This window comes from Lepidothrix coronata, unplaced genomic scaffold (assembly GCF_001604755.1).
Source record: "Lepidothrix coronata isolate B3197 unplaced genomic scaffold, Lepidothrix_coronata-1.0 Scaffold207, whole genome shotgun sequence".
In the NCBI taxonomy this organism is placed as follows: Eukaryota; Metazoa; Chordata; class Aves; order Passeriformes; family Pipridae; genus Lepidothrix; species Lepidothrix coronata.
This window is the reverse complement of record NW_016690387.1, coordinates 1225750-1241211: the sequence shown is the minus strand read 5'-3', so window position 1 is coordinate 1241211 and position 15462 is coordinate 1225750. Positions and strand designations below refer to the sequence as shown.

Below are 15462 nucleotides of genomic sequence, written 5' to 3'. Positions count from 1 at the left end.
GCTTGAAACTGTATTTTGAGAGGGCAGCTATGATATAATAGCTACTATAACTTCACCTTGCTTTTCTTTTTTACCATATGGACAAAATATTAACTCCTAGCAGTATGTAATGATTGATTATTGTTTGAATTTCCTAAGAAAACGTTTTTATCTTACTGTGTTTAGGTGTAGATAGAGTTATTCTTTGGCAAGCTTACCTGCCATGTCATCAGTTATCATAGCATTTTATTATTGAATATGAATATATATTAAATTCTGCAGTAGCTCCCTTTTACCTCTTTATATTGCTGTGTTTTACTTTAAGATCATTAGGATAGATTCTGCCTCTGTCTGTGTGCCTACAGCAACTACTACAGAAGATACTGGTTTTGACTGATCATTTTGTGTAGAATGGTAACATTAATGGTAGTACTGTAACTCCAATCTTACCATGACTTCTTCATGTTCATATATGAGAATAATACTATATATAGTATTCCTATGTAAGGAATCATCTTATTATTCTTTCTGACCCCAAACCCTCTAAATTACTGAGCATTTCATATCTTTCTCCATGTCATCGTAATTGCTTTGATGGTTTATTTTTATAATTAATAAAAGTTGATCTCCTTTTTTCTTTCTCTCACTCCTTGGTCTCTCTTCACATGGTTTCACTTGTTCTCACGTTTTCCAGATCAAGGAACTGTACAGAAAGTTGTTGTCCTACCCACGAACTTCTCTGCAAGTGGAGAACTCATTTTAGAAGAGTTGGAAGTTTTTCAGGTTTGGCTTGCTCCTACTTTTACTCTTCCAATGTGTATGTTCACACAAGCACTTGTTCTAACAGACTTTGGCAAGGGCAACTGTGATTTGATAAAAGATCAAGTAAACGTGCATACTGTCAGCTTGATAAATACACAAAGAGGAATACAAAATATCCACTGTTATGAAGGCTGTAGCTAGCTGAAGTCCTTTTCTTCTATATTTCAGTTGCTTATTTTTTATATTGTTGTACTGGCTAGAAGGATTTTGATAATCACATTTTTACAAGGTCATGTTATAGTAGCTGCCAGAAGGCAACTTTTATCACTTGCATCATGTATTGAGACTGTCACTATTTACAGAAGGAATCTAAGACTTCTGTACTTTGATTATCTGATAATCTTCGTGGTTCTGAGCTGCACAATGGAACCAAATTAGTGTTGTTTTTGCTTAACTTCAGTTCTTCAAAGCTACATGCCTCTGGAGTCAAGAAAGCTATGAGCTGTGAACACAACATAAGCTGAAAAGAAACACAAGAACTGCAGAGAGAAATAAGGGAATAGCCTCTGTCAATCACTCTGGCATGTAACAGCTTGTAATAACCTAAAGAAAATGTTCTCCCTCATGTTAAAAAATCTCTTTCAAATATTTGAATGGGCTATTCATTAAACAGTAGTCTCGGGGCAAATGGTAGTATGCATCTGTAAACTTAGTTAAGGGTTTTGTCATGGTCTATTTCCTTCAGGGAATACAGAAAGGAAAATTTAAGATTTTTTATCTAGGCAGAATTAACAGTTTCTTTAAGAAAAAGAATACACTCTGTGTTAACCCTCATAAAGGCACAATTAGTCTTTCTAGGCTTTTGTTGAAGATTTCCCTAGATTACCTAAAACCATACCCTTCAGTAAAGTATTTCTAATTCCACTTACTGAAACAGATATTATATAGCAAGAAAATAGGTGGGCTGAGAGGAATCTTCACCCTGAACCTAGTTTCTGGGCCTCTATGTACAGACCTTTTTATCCTGAACCCTAAAAATCATGATATCATAACCCCTGCCATTGCAATCTGTGTGGCAGTGTGGTGGTATTTAGATGAGTCTCGCCAAGAGAGCAGGGATGAGATCACTGGTTGTGTGCTAACAAATATTGAGAGCAGCAAAGGAGTGATTCTCTTCCAGAGTATAAGCAAGGAAAGGAGAATGTGACATTGAATCCAATGTTGGATTTGACCTTGAGTCTCCAGACGGTTCATGAAGTACTACTGCAGCTCTAAACTCCTTCAAACCTATGCCAATTCACAGGATTCGCAGCCAGATTTTCTAGTCCTGACCTCCCCGCTGTGTTGTAGTCAACTGCAATTAATCCTAGCCCAGTGTTATGGCTTTCATTTGTGACTGAGCAAATGCTAAATGTTAAAGAAATGCTGAACATTTTTGTTACCATTAATTTTATCACTTGTTTGGATGAGAATAATGACTTGTATCACTTGCTTAAGGCAAGGAATGTAATAATTTCTTTTCCAGCTCTTTAGCATTTGATTTGGACACAGACACTAACTGACTGCTGCGATGACACACAGTAGTGTACAGTACTGTCTGTGGGAAAGAAACATTCAAGAACACACATGCCACTTTAAATATTCTAGTAATTGATTATCTGAATTTGTATATAGGATGGTAACCAAACTGTATGTACTATAGGTAATTTGTAGGAAAAATATGTCATATTCTTATCTGCATCTTGAGCTACTGTATGATTTTTCCTTATCGTTATCATCTAAGAAAAAAAATGTTTTCTTATTACACAGTTAGAGTAATGGCTTTAAAACACATTGTTCCTATATTGCTGAGATAGCACAGATGCAGGTTATTTATAAGTGTACAAAAACCTTGTTGGTGCACATTAGTAATAATAACGTGGTTGAGTTTAATGTCTTGTAAAACAATTAACAAGACATTAATTGTATATATGTCATTTGTTTAGTTCTGAAAATAGCAAAAAATTAGTAGGAGTGAGTGATGCCTTTCCAGGATATGAAAATGTATGCTTTTCTTAGATAGGACTTAGGTTTTAGTGCTTTTCAAATTTTAAGGTTGGGACAGTATTAAAAAGAGAGTTCTTGACAATCTGGTTTGTAACTTTGTCTTTCAGAGTAATTCTCCTATAACAACAATGAAGATTTCATCTAAAAAGGTAAAGAAAAGTGGAATGGCTAATTAGTGCTTATTAACTGAGAAGCAAATTGACTTAAAGATGTTAGGATATCAATTCTTGTGGAGCATACTAAATATAGGCATATTTTCCATAATGAATACAGAAAACTTGACTGACATTTGCAGGAGCTGTTTATATGCCCCAGAGCCACTAAGATAAAATTTCTATTCATTATGTATAATTTCTAAATCACTGAAAGTGTCGATTTTTTTGTTGTTTTGTTTGGCAGTTAAGGAACCAAAAAAAGTACTAAAAGAGGAAATTTGCCCTCCCCTTGTTTCCCGAAAGTCCTAAATAGAAATTTTCCCTTGGAAGTCTGTCTGATCAATGTAAAAAGGCATTGTTGGGGCTGTTGGGTCCGTGGTGCAATTGTGCACCTTTGTTTATTAATAATAAAGGATAGTAATAAGAATAACAAAAACAGCTGAGAGGATTTCTGCTGAAATGTTAACCATGCAAACTAAAAAGATGTATTCTATGATTCTGCAAGCAAGATGTTGCTCAATGTTTCACAAAGCTACTACTAAGTAAACATTATTCACTAAATTGAATTCAGTGTAATGTTCGACTTTTATGACAAAAAGATCAAAGTAGTTTCAAGCGTTTTGTTCAAAATTAATTTATATTTTAAGAAAAGTTGATTAATTTTTTTTTGAGTAAAACAGTCATTTTGGCTCAGATTTTGGTAATAACCTATTCGCTTTGAACTTCTTTTGCAAAAGCTCTGATTTATTATGAAAGTTCATTTGGCTTATTTTTCCAGGTATATAAGGCTGTCAGAATCTGGCCCTAAGCCTCAACATAATCTCTTGGGTTTACATCTTGGAAATCTGTGCTGTGGAGAATCCAGCTTGGAACTCTGCATAATATTTATTAAAGTGACTATGTGTAGTGAAAATACTTAGTTCAAAGGCTCGAGCCAGTAATCCTCACTGAATAAGAACCAAGTTCTCAAATCTGAGCAATATTAACTCAGCCTGTCTGCCCAAGAACAGAACAATGACACTCAATGTCCAAAAATCCATTACATTCCCAAATGTTTCTAGGTGTTTTCTAGCAGGAAGGTAGAAATATTATAGGCCTGTTCAGCTGGGAGATTTCTGTTGATATTGACTTTATGTATATTAGTGGCTCCCCTCTTGGTTCTTGAATTAATTCCAGAATTAATTGAAAGGTTTTTAGGTGTGTTAGCCAAGTCTCGGGTGAAACTCCTCCACATCTGAAATAAATCTTTCCATTTCCTCCTGCAGCAACAGTTGTACGTGAGCTCAGATGAAGGGGTCACCCAGGTGTCCCTCCATCGCTGCCACATCTACGGGACCGCCTGTGCCGACTGCTGCCTGGCCCGAGATCCCTACTGCGCCTGGGATGGCAACTCCTGCTCCAGGTTTTATCCCACAGGAAAAAGGTGAGCAGTATTAAGCGGCCCTGTGAAATCTGCGAGGGAAGGCTTTTGTTCTGCTGTGTGGCCTGGAGTGTTGTAGTGTGATGGAGAAGTGGGATGTCATTCCTTTCATGAGCATGTACAAACAATACCTTCATACCGATTGTGCTTGGAATTATTCATCACCTAGGACTGTATGCTGCAAGAGTGTATGATAAAGAGCTTGGCTTTTCATATTTAAAGTAATGGACAGAAAAAAAAAAAGAAAAGGAAAAACCGGTTCTTAATCATAAATATTAATCCATCTGTCTCATGCACACAAAAATCAGTGAAACATTCGTTCCCTTTTTTAAATTCAGTTGCCTTCTATGGATGTAATTATGGTAGCCCTGAATACAGCTAAATATCTCTTGGGCTGTCTGAGGAATAAACTCATTAATATTTTTTTGTTCCTCATTTGCTCCTAAGTGAGAAGAATTATTGCCAGGGAACTTATAGGCAAATGTGATTTCCATGTAATGCCTACAGGTTTGGGGTTTTTGACATGAGATTTATTAAAGCAGACAGGGAAAGTGATTTGTCTTTAATTTACAACAGAGCTAATAGTCCATCTCATAATTCTTATGCAAAACAGGAGCTACTTTCCTGCTCCTAGGGGAAGCTTTTGAGAGCAGAAGGCTATAGCGAGTTCTTGTCTTACTAAGATTTCAGTTCACATACAAATAAAGTTACAGAATACACAATGAAGTCTTACTGCAGAGGAGACAAACCTTTCAGATTCATGCACTCTACAACTACATGAAAGGAGGGTGTAGCCAGGTGGGGGTCAAACTCTCCTCCCAGGTAACAAGCGAGAGGACAACAGGAAACAGCCTCAAGTTGTGCTGGAGGAGGTTTAGATTGGATATTAGGAAAACTTTATTCACTGAGAGGGTGAAGCATTGGAAGAGGATGCCCAGGGAAGTGGTGCATTCGCTGTCCCTGAAAGCATTCAAAAAACACATAGATGTGGTGCTTAGGGACATGGTTTAGTGGTGGACTTGGCAGTGCTGAGTTAGTGGTTGGACTCCATGATCTTAGAGGTCTTTTCCAACCCAGATGATTCCATGATTCTATTCTATGGTTCCATGCCAGAGCTTTACCTACTGTGTGTCACAGTGCTCACTGCCTGCAGCTGAGCTGCATATGCAGAAGGCCACAAATACAGTTACTGGGTTTTACTCCTGTATCCTCATGGAGGGAGACAGGCAAAGCTTGGATCTGCTCCAGTGATCCAAACAGCTGATAACAATGTCATCCCCTGGGATTAAAGACAATTGTTTTTTGTCATTGCAGAGTTTTCTTGACTCATTCCTTATTTGAGATTACAAAGTAAAGCCCAACCTGGCCATGTAGCAATTGGTAAAGTACATGCAGTTTTTACTGCTTTCGTTCAGCCACAACTCTGCAAACTGATTGTTTTCTTCCATAGAACAAAGGCCAGAAGATGGGGGGGGGGGAGAGAAAAGAAAAATCCCCAAGTCTCAGACCACCTTAGTCCTACACTAACCTAGCTGCTGAAAGGTACAAGGAGCAGTCAGATATACCCAGCCTCTGCAGTTTCCAGTGGATGTCTTGCCATCTCCATTATATACACCCACCCGCGGTTATTTCCACTGGGGCTTGCTTTCACGCTGACATTTTGTTTGCAGTTTTTATATCAAACCAAAATAAACCCCTAAAACTGTCTGGAAAAAAGTTTGGTTTTCATATGTGAAGGAAATTTATCTAACAAGACAGAGTATGAAGGAGAAAACACTGGTGATTAGAGCCAAATCCTATAGTCTAGACAGTAGTTTCTGCTGCATGCATTTGCTTATTTCCTTCTTTTGACACTTCTGTCTCCTGTGAATTACTGTAGTTCCTCATCCAACATTGATTTATCCCCAAACTCCTGACAGTATTAGCTTAATTTTCTAACCACCACTTCTTTTTTTTTTTTTATAAATATCAAACTGTAAATTTACATTCTCAGAAGTGCTTAATGCAAATGACATGCCATTTCTGACACTGTGGAGCAGCTCACAGTAGTAGCACAGGAATCCTGACATTTACTCAGAAATTCTCCATTGCCTCCTTTGACTCACATAAATACTTTACAAGGATTAAAAACCCAAGGCATAGCATGAAATATTTTTGACGGTAAACATCAAAACTGTACTTGGAATGTCAGAAATTACTCCTTTGAAACATTACCTTTCAGATGTTTCCTTTTCAAACAATACAGTGAAGGATCAGGTGGCAGAGGATTATAAGCACTGTCTCTGGGTGTTTGTGCACTACCTGGAATAATGTGGCCATAGAGGCATCACCCTTCACTCAGTGGTACTGCAGCTCCTGGGGCTTTTTCTGGTTTTGGATCCTGAGAGCCCGTAGTGCAATGGTTCAGAATACAGCTGTCACATATCACAGCAACATCCAGCCTCTCACAAATATATTTTTCTAGTTGATAAATACTGAACTACCTTACAGAATATTTAGCAAAGAAAAAAATTTATTTTAAGATTAAAAAATTTCTGTACCAGCTTTTCATGCACTGAATTCTGTGAGCTGTGACCTCCTAGCTGAGGACTGAAACGCCACTATTCCCAGTCCCAGTAAGCTCCCTAGACAATTTGGTACAGAATTAATATTTTGCATCAGTCATCCAGATAATATTATAAAGTCTCCATTTAGAAGTATTCTGATACTTACTGAGTTCTATTATATTTTGGAAATAGTTGCATCCCTCAAGTAAATAACAGAATGGAATCTTAGCTCTCCACCATTCTGGATGAACACTTCAGTCACTCTGCTGCCAAGGTGGCTACAGGCTCCAAAAATATGGTGCCTGCTAAAACTAGGGAGGGAGCATGCCCTATATCATAATTTTCTGCTGGTGCCTTAGGTATGAGCACTATGACTCTCATGCATCTCATTCTTAGGTGCTTGCCTTTATGAAGAGCTCCAGCTGGGGCTTCTGGCTTTGAATGTTAGGTCTTCATGAGTGAACAGATGTCTTTTTCATGTATCACTTCTAATCTGTCCAACTCTATACCTCCATTGGAAAAGTACCTACCAAAACTACAACCACTTTATAAACTTCAACAAACTGATTCTTTACTTAAACAGTATCTCCACTCCAGCAAACCTACCAAGAGTAAAGCACACTCACAGTAGGTTATGAACTAGCCCTAACAGTTGATCTAGTAAAAAAAAAAAAAAAAATCCAAAAATAAAAAAGTGTTTATTTGCAGTGTAGTTATCTTGGAATAACATTTTTTTTTTTTTTACGAAATACTGCAGGAGGAGTCGCAGGCAAGATGTGAGACATGGAAACCCTCTGACTCAGTGCCGAGGTTTCAACCTGAAAGGTACTATAATTTAGAGATCCTTACGCTATATAAAGAACCTTTGTGTGATTCATCATAACTCACATTATCTGTGTGGTTTACTGGTAAAGCATAATTATTTTCCAAGTCCAAGTTTTGGGTTGGTTTGGTTTCAGCATCTTTTCTTGCAATTGCATGAAACTTGCATATATAGAATATATAGAATATATATAGAATGATGAACCATCAAATACATAGTTCATCATACTCAAAATGAGAAGTTGGCCATATATGCCATCAGACCAGGGGCACACATCAGAGAATTATGCTCCTTTCACTTCTGCTTATGATCCTGAATCTTGAAGTACATTCTCATCCGTACCATTGGGAGACCAAATAATAGACCTGACTGTAAATTTTTTACTGATTTTTTTTTTTTTAATAGAAGAGCACTGTTTTAAGAATTACCTGTGAAAAAAGTTCCATTAATAATAATTCTACTGAAACGGTCTCCACAGGGTCTCAGAAAAATGTCCTGGATCAAAAAAGACCACAGCAGTCAGTCGGGTGTAGATTCCTCAGCTCAAATGGGTCTTTCCCCGTGATTCAGTATTAGGTCATTTATATGAAACTTGAACAGGTAACTACAAAAGCTGACCCCAGCATTAGAATATGCACCTGAGCTCTGAGAGATCCGTACTGAAGTAACTTGAGCTGTGTATCCTCCCTTGCAGGCATGTGGTGTGACCTCCCACCCATTGTCTGTCCCAAGGGTGGGTGTCTTCTCATTCCATGTGGAAAATGTGAGAATGTCAACTCTCTGCCTTCTGGGCTGAGGGGAAACAAATGTTTCAACCTTGACAGTCTTGGGAAACAGGTTTCTTGTTTTCCAACCACTTTTTTGATGTGGATGTATTTATAGATTTATGTGTTTTAGCAACTTTATAAAGGATGTCTCGGTGACAGAAGTGGGATATAGCATAGGTAGATGGCAGTTGTTTCCCTGGTGGAAAACAAGATAAAAAGAAACAGCAATTTAGACTATTTCAAAATATAATGAGGGCCATTTATAGCAAAACTACTATGTTTGGGGGAAAAAATGAAATCTGTCTACAGGACAAAAGAGCAGAGAGACAGGCAATAGCAAGAAATCTTCCAAGTTCATAGAGAACCATAATGTTGAATCAAAGCCTTTAAACACGGTAGGTTCTGTGCCTTAGCCCTCTAAGTATGTATAAACTCAATATTTTTGGCATATTTTAATTTTTAAATACATCATCATGAACTAAGGGTCTTGTATGATTGTTTTTCAAATGTCTGTTTAATATTGTTATGCTTGTGTTAGGCCTTATGGCCATTAGAGAAATGCATTTGTGTTCTCTCAATCTTTTTCTCAGCATGTATAAGTTGTAGTAGTATAGAGTAAGCAGAACATTAGATATATATTGATCAATTAAACAGAGAAAATTGTCTGTCTGTGGTACACCCAGTTCCAGTATACATAAAAGTGGTACTCCTGTGATTCTCCACAGCTACAGATAGGTCAGCCCACAGATAAGTTATTTCGTGGCTTATGGCCTTTGAATACAAAATATTTCTGCGTTATTCTGCTGAAGTTAGAATTGGTTTTGGTACAATATCATAAATGTGCTAAAAAGTTTGAAGGACTAGAACCAGGCAGTCTCCTTCCTTTAGTAGAATAGATTTTAATTTCACATATCAGTTGATGAAAGTAGCTGAAAAGAATGGGAGATAAAGTAGAGTCTGAGGAAAACCAGTCTTAGGACTGTTCAAAAACAGAGTCAGATTTTAGACATGTAACCTCTAGGTATTTGCACTTCTCATATTATTTGGTGTCCATTGCTCCTTTCTCAAAAAAAAAAAAAAAAGAATTGTATTTCATTTATGAAGCAAGCTTTTAAATCTGGAGGTATTTTGTTTTCAGGACAAATAATATGGTTTGGGCCAAGCAATAAGCACCTAAAAGTTTCTGTCAGTGACTGCCAATTGTTCACCCATCGAGACTATAAAGGGACACAACAAGTCTAAGCGATGACATATGCTCAGCACTTGCCCAGGTGTTACTGGAGTGCTATAAATCTGTCTTTCTCTCTGTTGCTGGCCTGTCTACGTATTCATCACATTTAAGATTGAGAGCCAAGTCTCTTCCTTGTGTTGGAAGAGAAGCAGAAGAGTGGGAGCCCAGCCTGCTCTCTCTCTCTTCCCTGTGATGCTGCTCGCAGCTGGAGTAGCTGGAGATTTCTTTAGGGCATGCTGCTCTATTTTGGTCATACAACCATATTCCCTCAACTCATTGTTAATGGTGAAGTGTGAAGAAATATATTAAATGCTTCATTCTCCTTTGGAATAGTGGAGAATGAAATAATTTCAGAGAAAAATATCCCTGGGCTCAGCTACCCCATCAGCAAGGCTTACCAGGATACAGGTATCCTAATTTCTCAGAACAGACCATGTCACTCTAAAAACATTGGTACTTGGAACTGAATGTGCTTCTTCACATTTCATTTATTTTCTTTGAAAATTTTTTCCCTTAAATTACTTATTATTGGCCAATATCGGAATCAGACATACTTCATTTTGTCTGTATTGCAAACAGCTACCTGTTTTCTACATTAAATCACCATTCACAGTATCCTGACCTGTTTTCTTTTTTTTTTCTAGCATACAGAAATGCTGCAGAAATAGTTCAGTACGGAGTGAAAAACAACACCACCTTTCTGGAATGCACACCTAAATCTCCTCAGGCTTCTATTAAGTGGCTGCTACAGAAAGACAATGACAGGAGGAAAGAGGTGAGTAATGTGAGCAGTAGCTCTGAGAGGATCCTCAGTCAGCATCATATTCCCTCCCCAGACAAAGGCAGGGGACAGTTTATGTTTTCACCAGGCAATCTGGCTATAGTGAAGCTGGAGAACTTGTGTGGATGCAGGACAGTGACCAGCAGTGACTCATATGAATAAGAGCAGACTCTTCAGTATAACTGGGACTTCATCCTCAGCCCCAGTGGTTTCTATCAGATCAAAACAGCTATCAGAAAATTAAAGAATTTTTCCCTCACACCTTACTAATTGCAAACTGAAGGTTTGCAGCAGTCAGAACTTCTTCTTGATCTAAGGAAATAGGCACAAAAGCAATAACTGGCATAAAGGTCAGGAAGAAGTCAGCATGGAGTAGCTCCTCTGTGCTATTGAAGAGATAAAAGGCAAAAGTGGGAGAAATGTGAAAGGTTTCTTTAGCAGGAAACTATTCCAGGGTAAGAACACGTATTGACAAAAGCATTTCCTCACCATGGTGCAATCACATTTTCCATTACTGCAGTCTCCATGGCTCTCGAGTTTCAGCACTGTAATATACAGTATGATTGTTTATGGGGAATGTACCTTCCTTAAGTAATTTAAAAGGGGAAAAAATCCATTTCAAATCCAAGGCAGTTACTATATGAATAAAAAGAAACATCTTTCAAAAGGAACCATTAAGTAATGTGGTGTCTGTTGATAGGTTATAAATAGTGAAAAGCATTATTCTCCTATCAGGCCATTTTGCAAAAACAGAGGGGACTTAGAAGCCTCTCAGTGAGTTTTCTCACTTACTCTTCAAAGACTCAATCCATGTGCTGGCAATAGGTGCAGTTCTTTAACCCTTTGCATCAACAGAACATCTCCCTTTTTTGTTCTTATGTTCAATAACTGAATTAGAATCAATGCAGTTTCAAATAGCAACAGGCAAACTAAAGCAGTCAAAGGGTTAATTACATTTCAGGCCCTCATATTTCTGGAAATCCTCCACAATGCCTACAAAATTTTACAATAGAATAATACTGTAATAAGTGAAGCAAGAGTATTAAGTATAATGCAAAGTGCAGTAGCAAAATAGAAAAATCATTCACAAAAATACCACCACAGGTTTTCTTTCATAATGGGTTGAACTAGACATTTTTACTTCACAGCTGATATGCAAAAGGACATCTGCAAAGTCATTTATTTTGGATGATAACTCAACAAGCTATGGTAACTTGCTTCTTTCAGATGATGTGACTGTCTCCTGGGACTGTCCAGAGTCTGAAGACAGAAAGAAAACAGGAGAGTAGAATTGCTTTTGGTTTCCAGTGAGCCAAGTCCAAGCTGAGGCTACTGCGATGATAATTTTTATACCAGGCTATAGCCTCTGAAGAGCAGATAAGAGTTCTTCAGAAGTTAGCCCCAGGAACCTGCTCAAAGTCAAAATATTTAATGAGGAGCCACTTTGTGCTCAATGCCAAATGAACCCCTCCAGTCCTGCACCTTTCTTCAGCTGAGTCTCAGCAGCAATCTCTGATGCTGGAAGAGACATTCTCAGGGGTGATTTAATTCTGGCAAATAAAAGTTCATTTCTTCAACTCTGCTATTTGAACATTATGAAACCATATATATATATAAATATATAGCAACTTTAAGAAAGGAAGTCGTGTTTGAAGTGAAACTTACCAAAAGGTCCAATACTATGTTGTTCCATAACATTCCCTAAGAAGTTCCTTCTGCCTTTCTGCTCTTCAGGTCAAGCTGAATGAGAGGATCATAGCTACTGAGCAAGGACTCCTCATTCGCTCTGTGCAGGACAGTGACCGGGGGCTTTACCACTGCATCGCGACGGAGAACAGCTTCAAGCAGACCTTGGCAAAGATCAACTTCAAGGTGTTGGATTCAGAGATGGTGGCCGTCATGACTGACAAGTGGTCCCCTTGGACCTGGGCCAGCTCAGTGCGAGCACTGCAGTTCCACCCAAAGGACTTTGTGGGAGCTTTCAGCCACTCCGAGATGCAGATGATTAACCAGTACTGCAAAGACAGCAGACAGCCAAGTCAGCAGAGGGAAGAATCCCAGAAGATGAGAGGTGACTACAGCAAACTGAAGGCCCTCATCAATAGCAGGAAAAGTAGAAATAGAAGGAATCAATTACCTGGATCTTAATTTTATTTTATAGTAATAGGTATCTTTCTCCTCACTGTAGGGGGCTTATATTTGTCTGTTGAGAACAAATTTGAGCAAATATGATAAAAAAAATTAAATGAAAAGCCAACAAGCCTTGGAAAAGATCTCTCTCCCAATGAAATGCAGTGTAACTTATCTAAAGAAAATAACTTAGAGCATTTTTTTTTCCTAGATGCTTACTGACACTAGGCTGGGCTCTGTCCTAGACACAGAACTGGGTATTCATCTTAAACCAGATTCATCTTTAACATCTCAGTATTTAATTACAGCTGAGTAGAAATTTACGAAATTAACTTGCACCTCTGGAACTGTACCAGCTAGAATGGTGGTGAAAGAATCTGGAGTAAGATGTATCTCAAAGTAGGGTGGTACTAGGATTTCTTGCACTGCATTTAAGAACATGAGTTTCTTCTTGTTTACTGCTCAATATTGGGTTTACAGCTTTCACTCATTGTCCAAATCATGTGAATGCACGCTGATAGGAAGCAAATAAAGAATAGTAGAAATGTTTCATTCATTCAGAGGTCAAATGAAGGAACAAATAGAAGAAAAACAAAGACTTTATCAAAGGAAGCACTGATTATTGTGCATAGTACGAGTTGTAATAAATTAGTGAGATCTGGAATGTAACTTAAAATATCTCTGCTCATATTGATTTTTATTAAAATACGGTAATCTATAACACTACGTAGCTTTATAAGCAGCGCAAAGGTACCAAGAGAATGTTCATTATACACGGAATTTTGAAAAACACCTAAGTGACTTAGGTATTTTAGCTATTTTTCAAACAGATTACACTCCAATTTTTTTGCAAAGGACAGAATGTAGGTATACTGTCTAGTGTTTACTCAGAAATGAAAATCATAGATTATTTTTATTCTGTTCCATGATTAAATTGGAGCTGGTTCTGCAATGTGGAAATAAGTCATAAGTATCTTAGAAAAATTTAAAACATTATTTTTTCAACTGTTTTCTCAAAGTTGCAAATATTTTAACTAGAATTTTTTAATTAAACCATTCCCATTTTCCAGTCTTTGTACCCTTTTTCTTTTCCATCTTATTTTCCCAATTTCTTCCTGCTTTCAGTTCTCTGCTGAAAAGCAGAACAGGAAAAGAAAAAAAAAAAAGAATGAGGGAAAAATAAAACTGAAAAATGGGTTTGGGTCAAAAACCAAAAGAAATCTTTTGCTTAAGAAGCAGCTGTCAGGTCTAATGAAGTAAGTTTTGTTAAAATTTGGGTGAATGTGCGTCAAGCCATCCTAAGAAAAACAATCACCTTTTTTTTTTTTTGAGCAACACTAATGCCAAAAAACAGGGACAAATCATCAATCATTTTACTATGTAAGAGTGTTCTGGAAGCCACTGCGTCTGTTTGAAGCATTAAAAATGTGTGAGTACCTTAGAAAAATTATGATTATTTATGATACTATTCAAAAATACAAACTGATGTTCGGCTCAAGACTGAGCTATGTTAAGTTAAAATTCTGCTTCTATTAGAATACTCTGGGAGTAACTCTACAAGGCATGGGGTTTTGTGCCCAAAGATCTGGTAATGGAAGTAACACTGGTATTTACGTGGTATCACTTAGATGTGTCACTTTATCATCACCTGATGCAGAATAGCTGGGAAATGGGCCCTGATCTAAGCACTTAAACATTGTTTCTAAATCCCTTTGATGCTGGTGGGAGCCCTTTGAATTTAATTTGTTATTATTGCTTGCATCAAAAAACATGGCAGTGCCAGCCTGCTCATATATTGCTATCTAGTTAAGTGCTTTCCTTAATCAAGGCCTAAATGCATATTTCAGCAATATTTTGCCACTGGTAACTAAGGACCTTCTTATGGAAATTGTCAGGAAATTTTGACTTCAGCGAGCTTGGATTTGGCCCCAAGACCTGGCAAAGCAGACTCTGGAGAAAAAAAAAACCAACAAAAACAAAAATAAAAAAACCTGAAATGGGTGAGAGAAAATAAGGGTTTGGTTGGGTCTGGGTTTTTTTTGCCAGCTGACTTTCGGTACAGCACACTGCTTTCTTTTTTTTTTTTTTTTTCCTGAGGATGACTGACTTCTGAAGTATGTAAGTGACAAACCAAAAATCGAGTGCCATGAAATAGAACTACCTCTTTGAATGACACTAGTGCATATTCTCTGTATGCTGCCATGCCCTTCCTATTTTCCCAGCAGATTCACTGCAGAGTTAGTGTGATACTAATGTCTATTGTGAGGCTCATAATTGCTTCCAGAAGGAATACAGTGATTAATAGGTATTTAAGGGTACAATTTGCCCTGTAAGTGGTTAGGTACAGTGATAGTTTAATAGGCCCCCATTAGGCCTCAGAAATTACAGTTACACTGTTTTCTAATAGAATATTGGCAATAAGGGATTCCATTAAAACAATCAGCATAGCTCAGAGTTTCATACGATTATAAAATAATATTTTTAAAGCTGCTTCATATACCATTATTATGGTATGACTGTTTAAGGGATTATACTTAAGCTAACAGTTTTTCCTGCTGCATGAGAATGTCAGTATATATATATATATATATAATAAGCTTCTGTCAGTGCGTAACTGGTCCAAGCTCCCATGCTTTAGGAACCTTCCCCATGTATAGAGTAGTCAGGAGCCAGATGCTCAGCTGGTATAAACTAATGTAACTTCCTTGCTGTCCATTTAGCTACTGTGGTTGATACCAGCTGAGGGTTTGGCCTTAAGTGTACAGAATAGACAAACTGCAATTTTTATTTGTTTAAAGTAGCCCCTCTACTGTAGGTAACAC

General features: G+C 37.6%; 1 protein-coding gene across 3 annotated transcripts in view; it reads left to right on the top strand.

The window, feature by feature from the left end:
- The window catches only part of SEMA3C (semaphorin 3C), a 114370-nt gene extending 99602 nt beyond the window's left edge, over nt 1-14768 (top strand). For all 3 annotated transcript variants that reach the window (XM_017832836.1, XM_017832835.1, XM_017832837.1), the window contains 6 exons: nt 674-762; nt 2895-2936; nt 4208-4365; nt 7666-7733; nt 10374-10504; nt 12245-14768. In XM_017832836.1, the coding sequence (XP_017688325.1) occupies nt 674-762; nt 2895-2936; nt 4208-4365; nt 7666-7733; nt 10374-10504; nt 12245-12658 (902 nt within the window). In that variant the 3' untranslated portion in view covers nt 12659-14768. The remainder of the gene's footprint in view (nt 1-673; nt 763-2894; nt 2937-4207; nt 4366-7665; nt 7734-10373; nt 10505-12244) is intronic.
- The last annotated feature ends 694 nt before the right edge of the window (nt 14769-15462 follow it).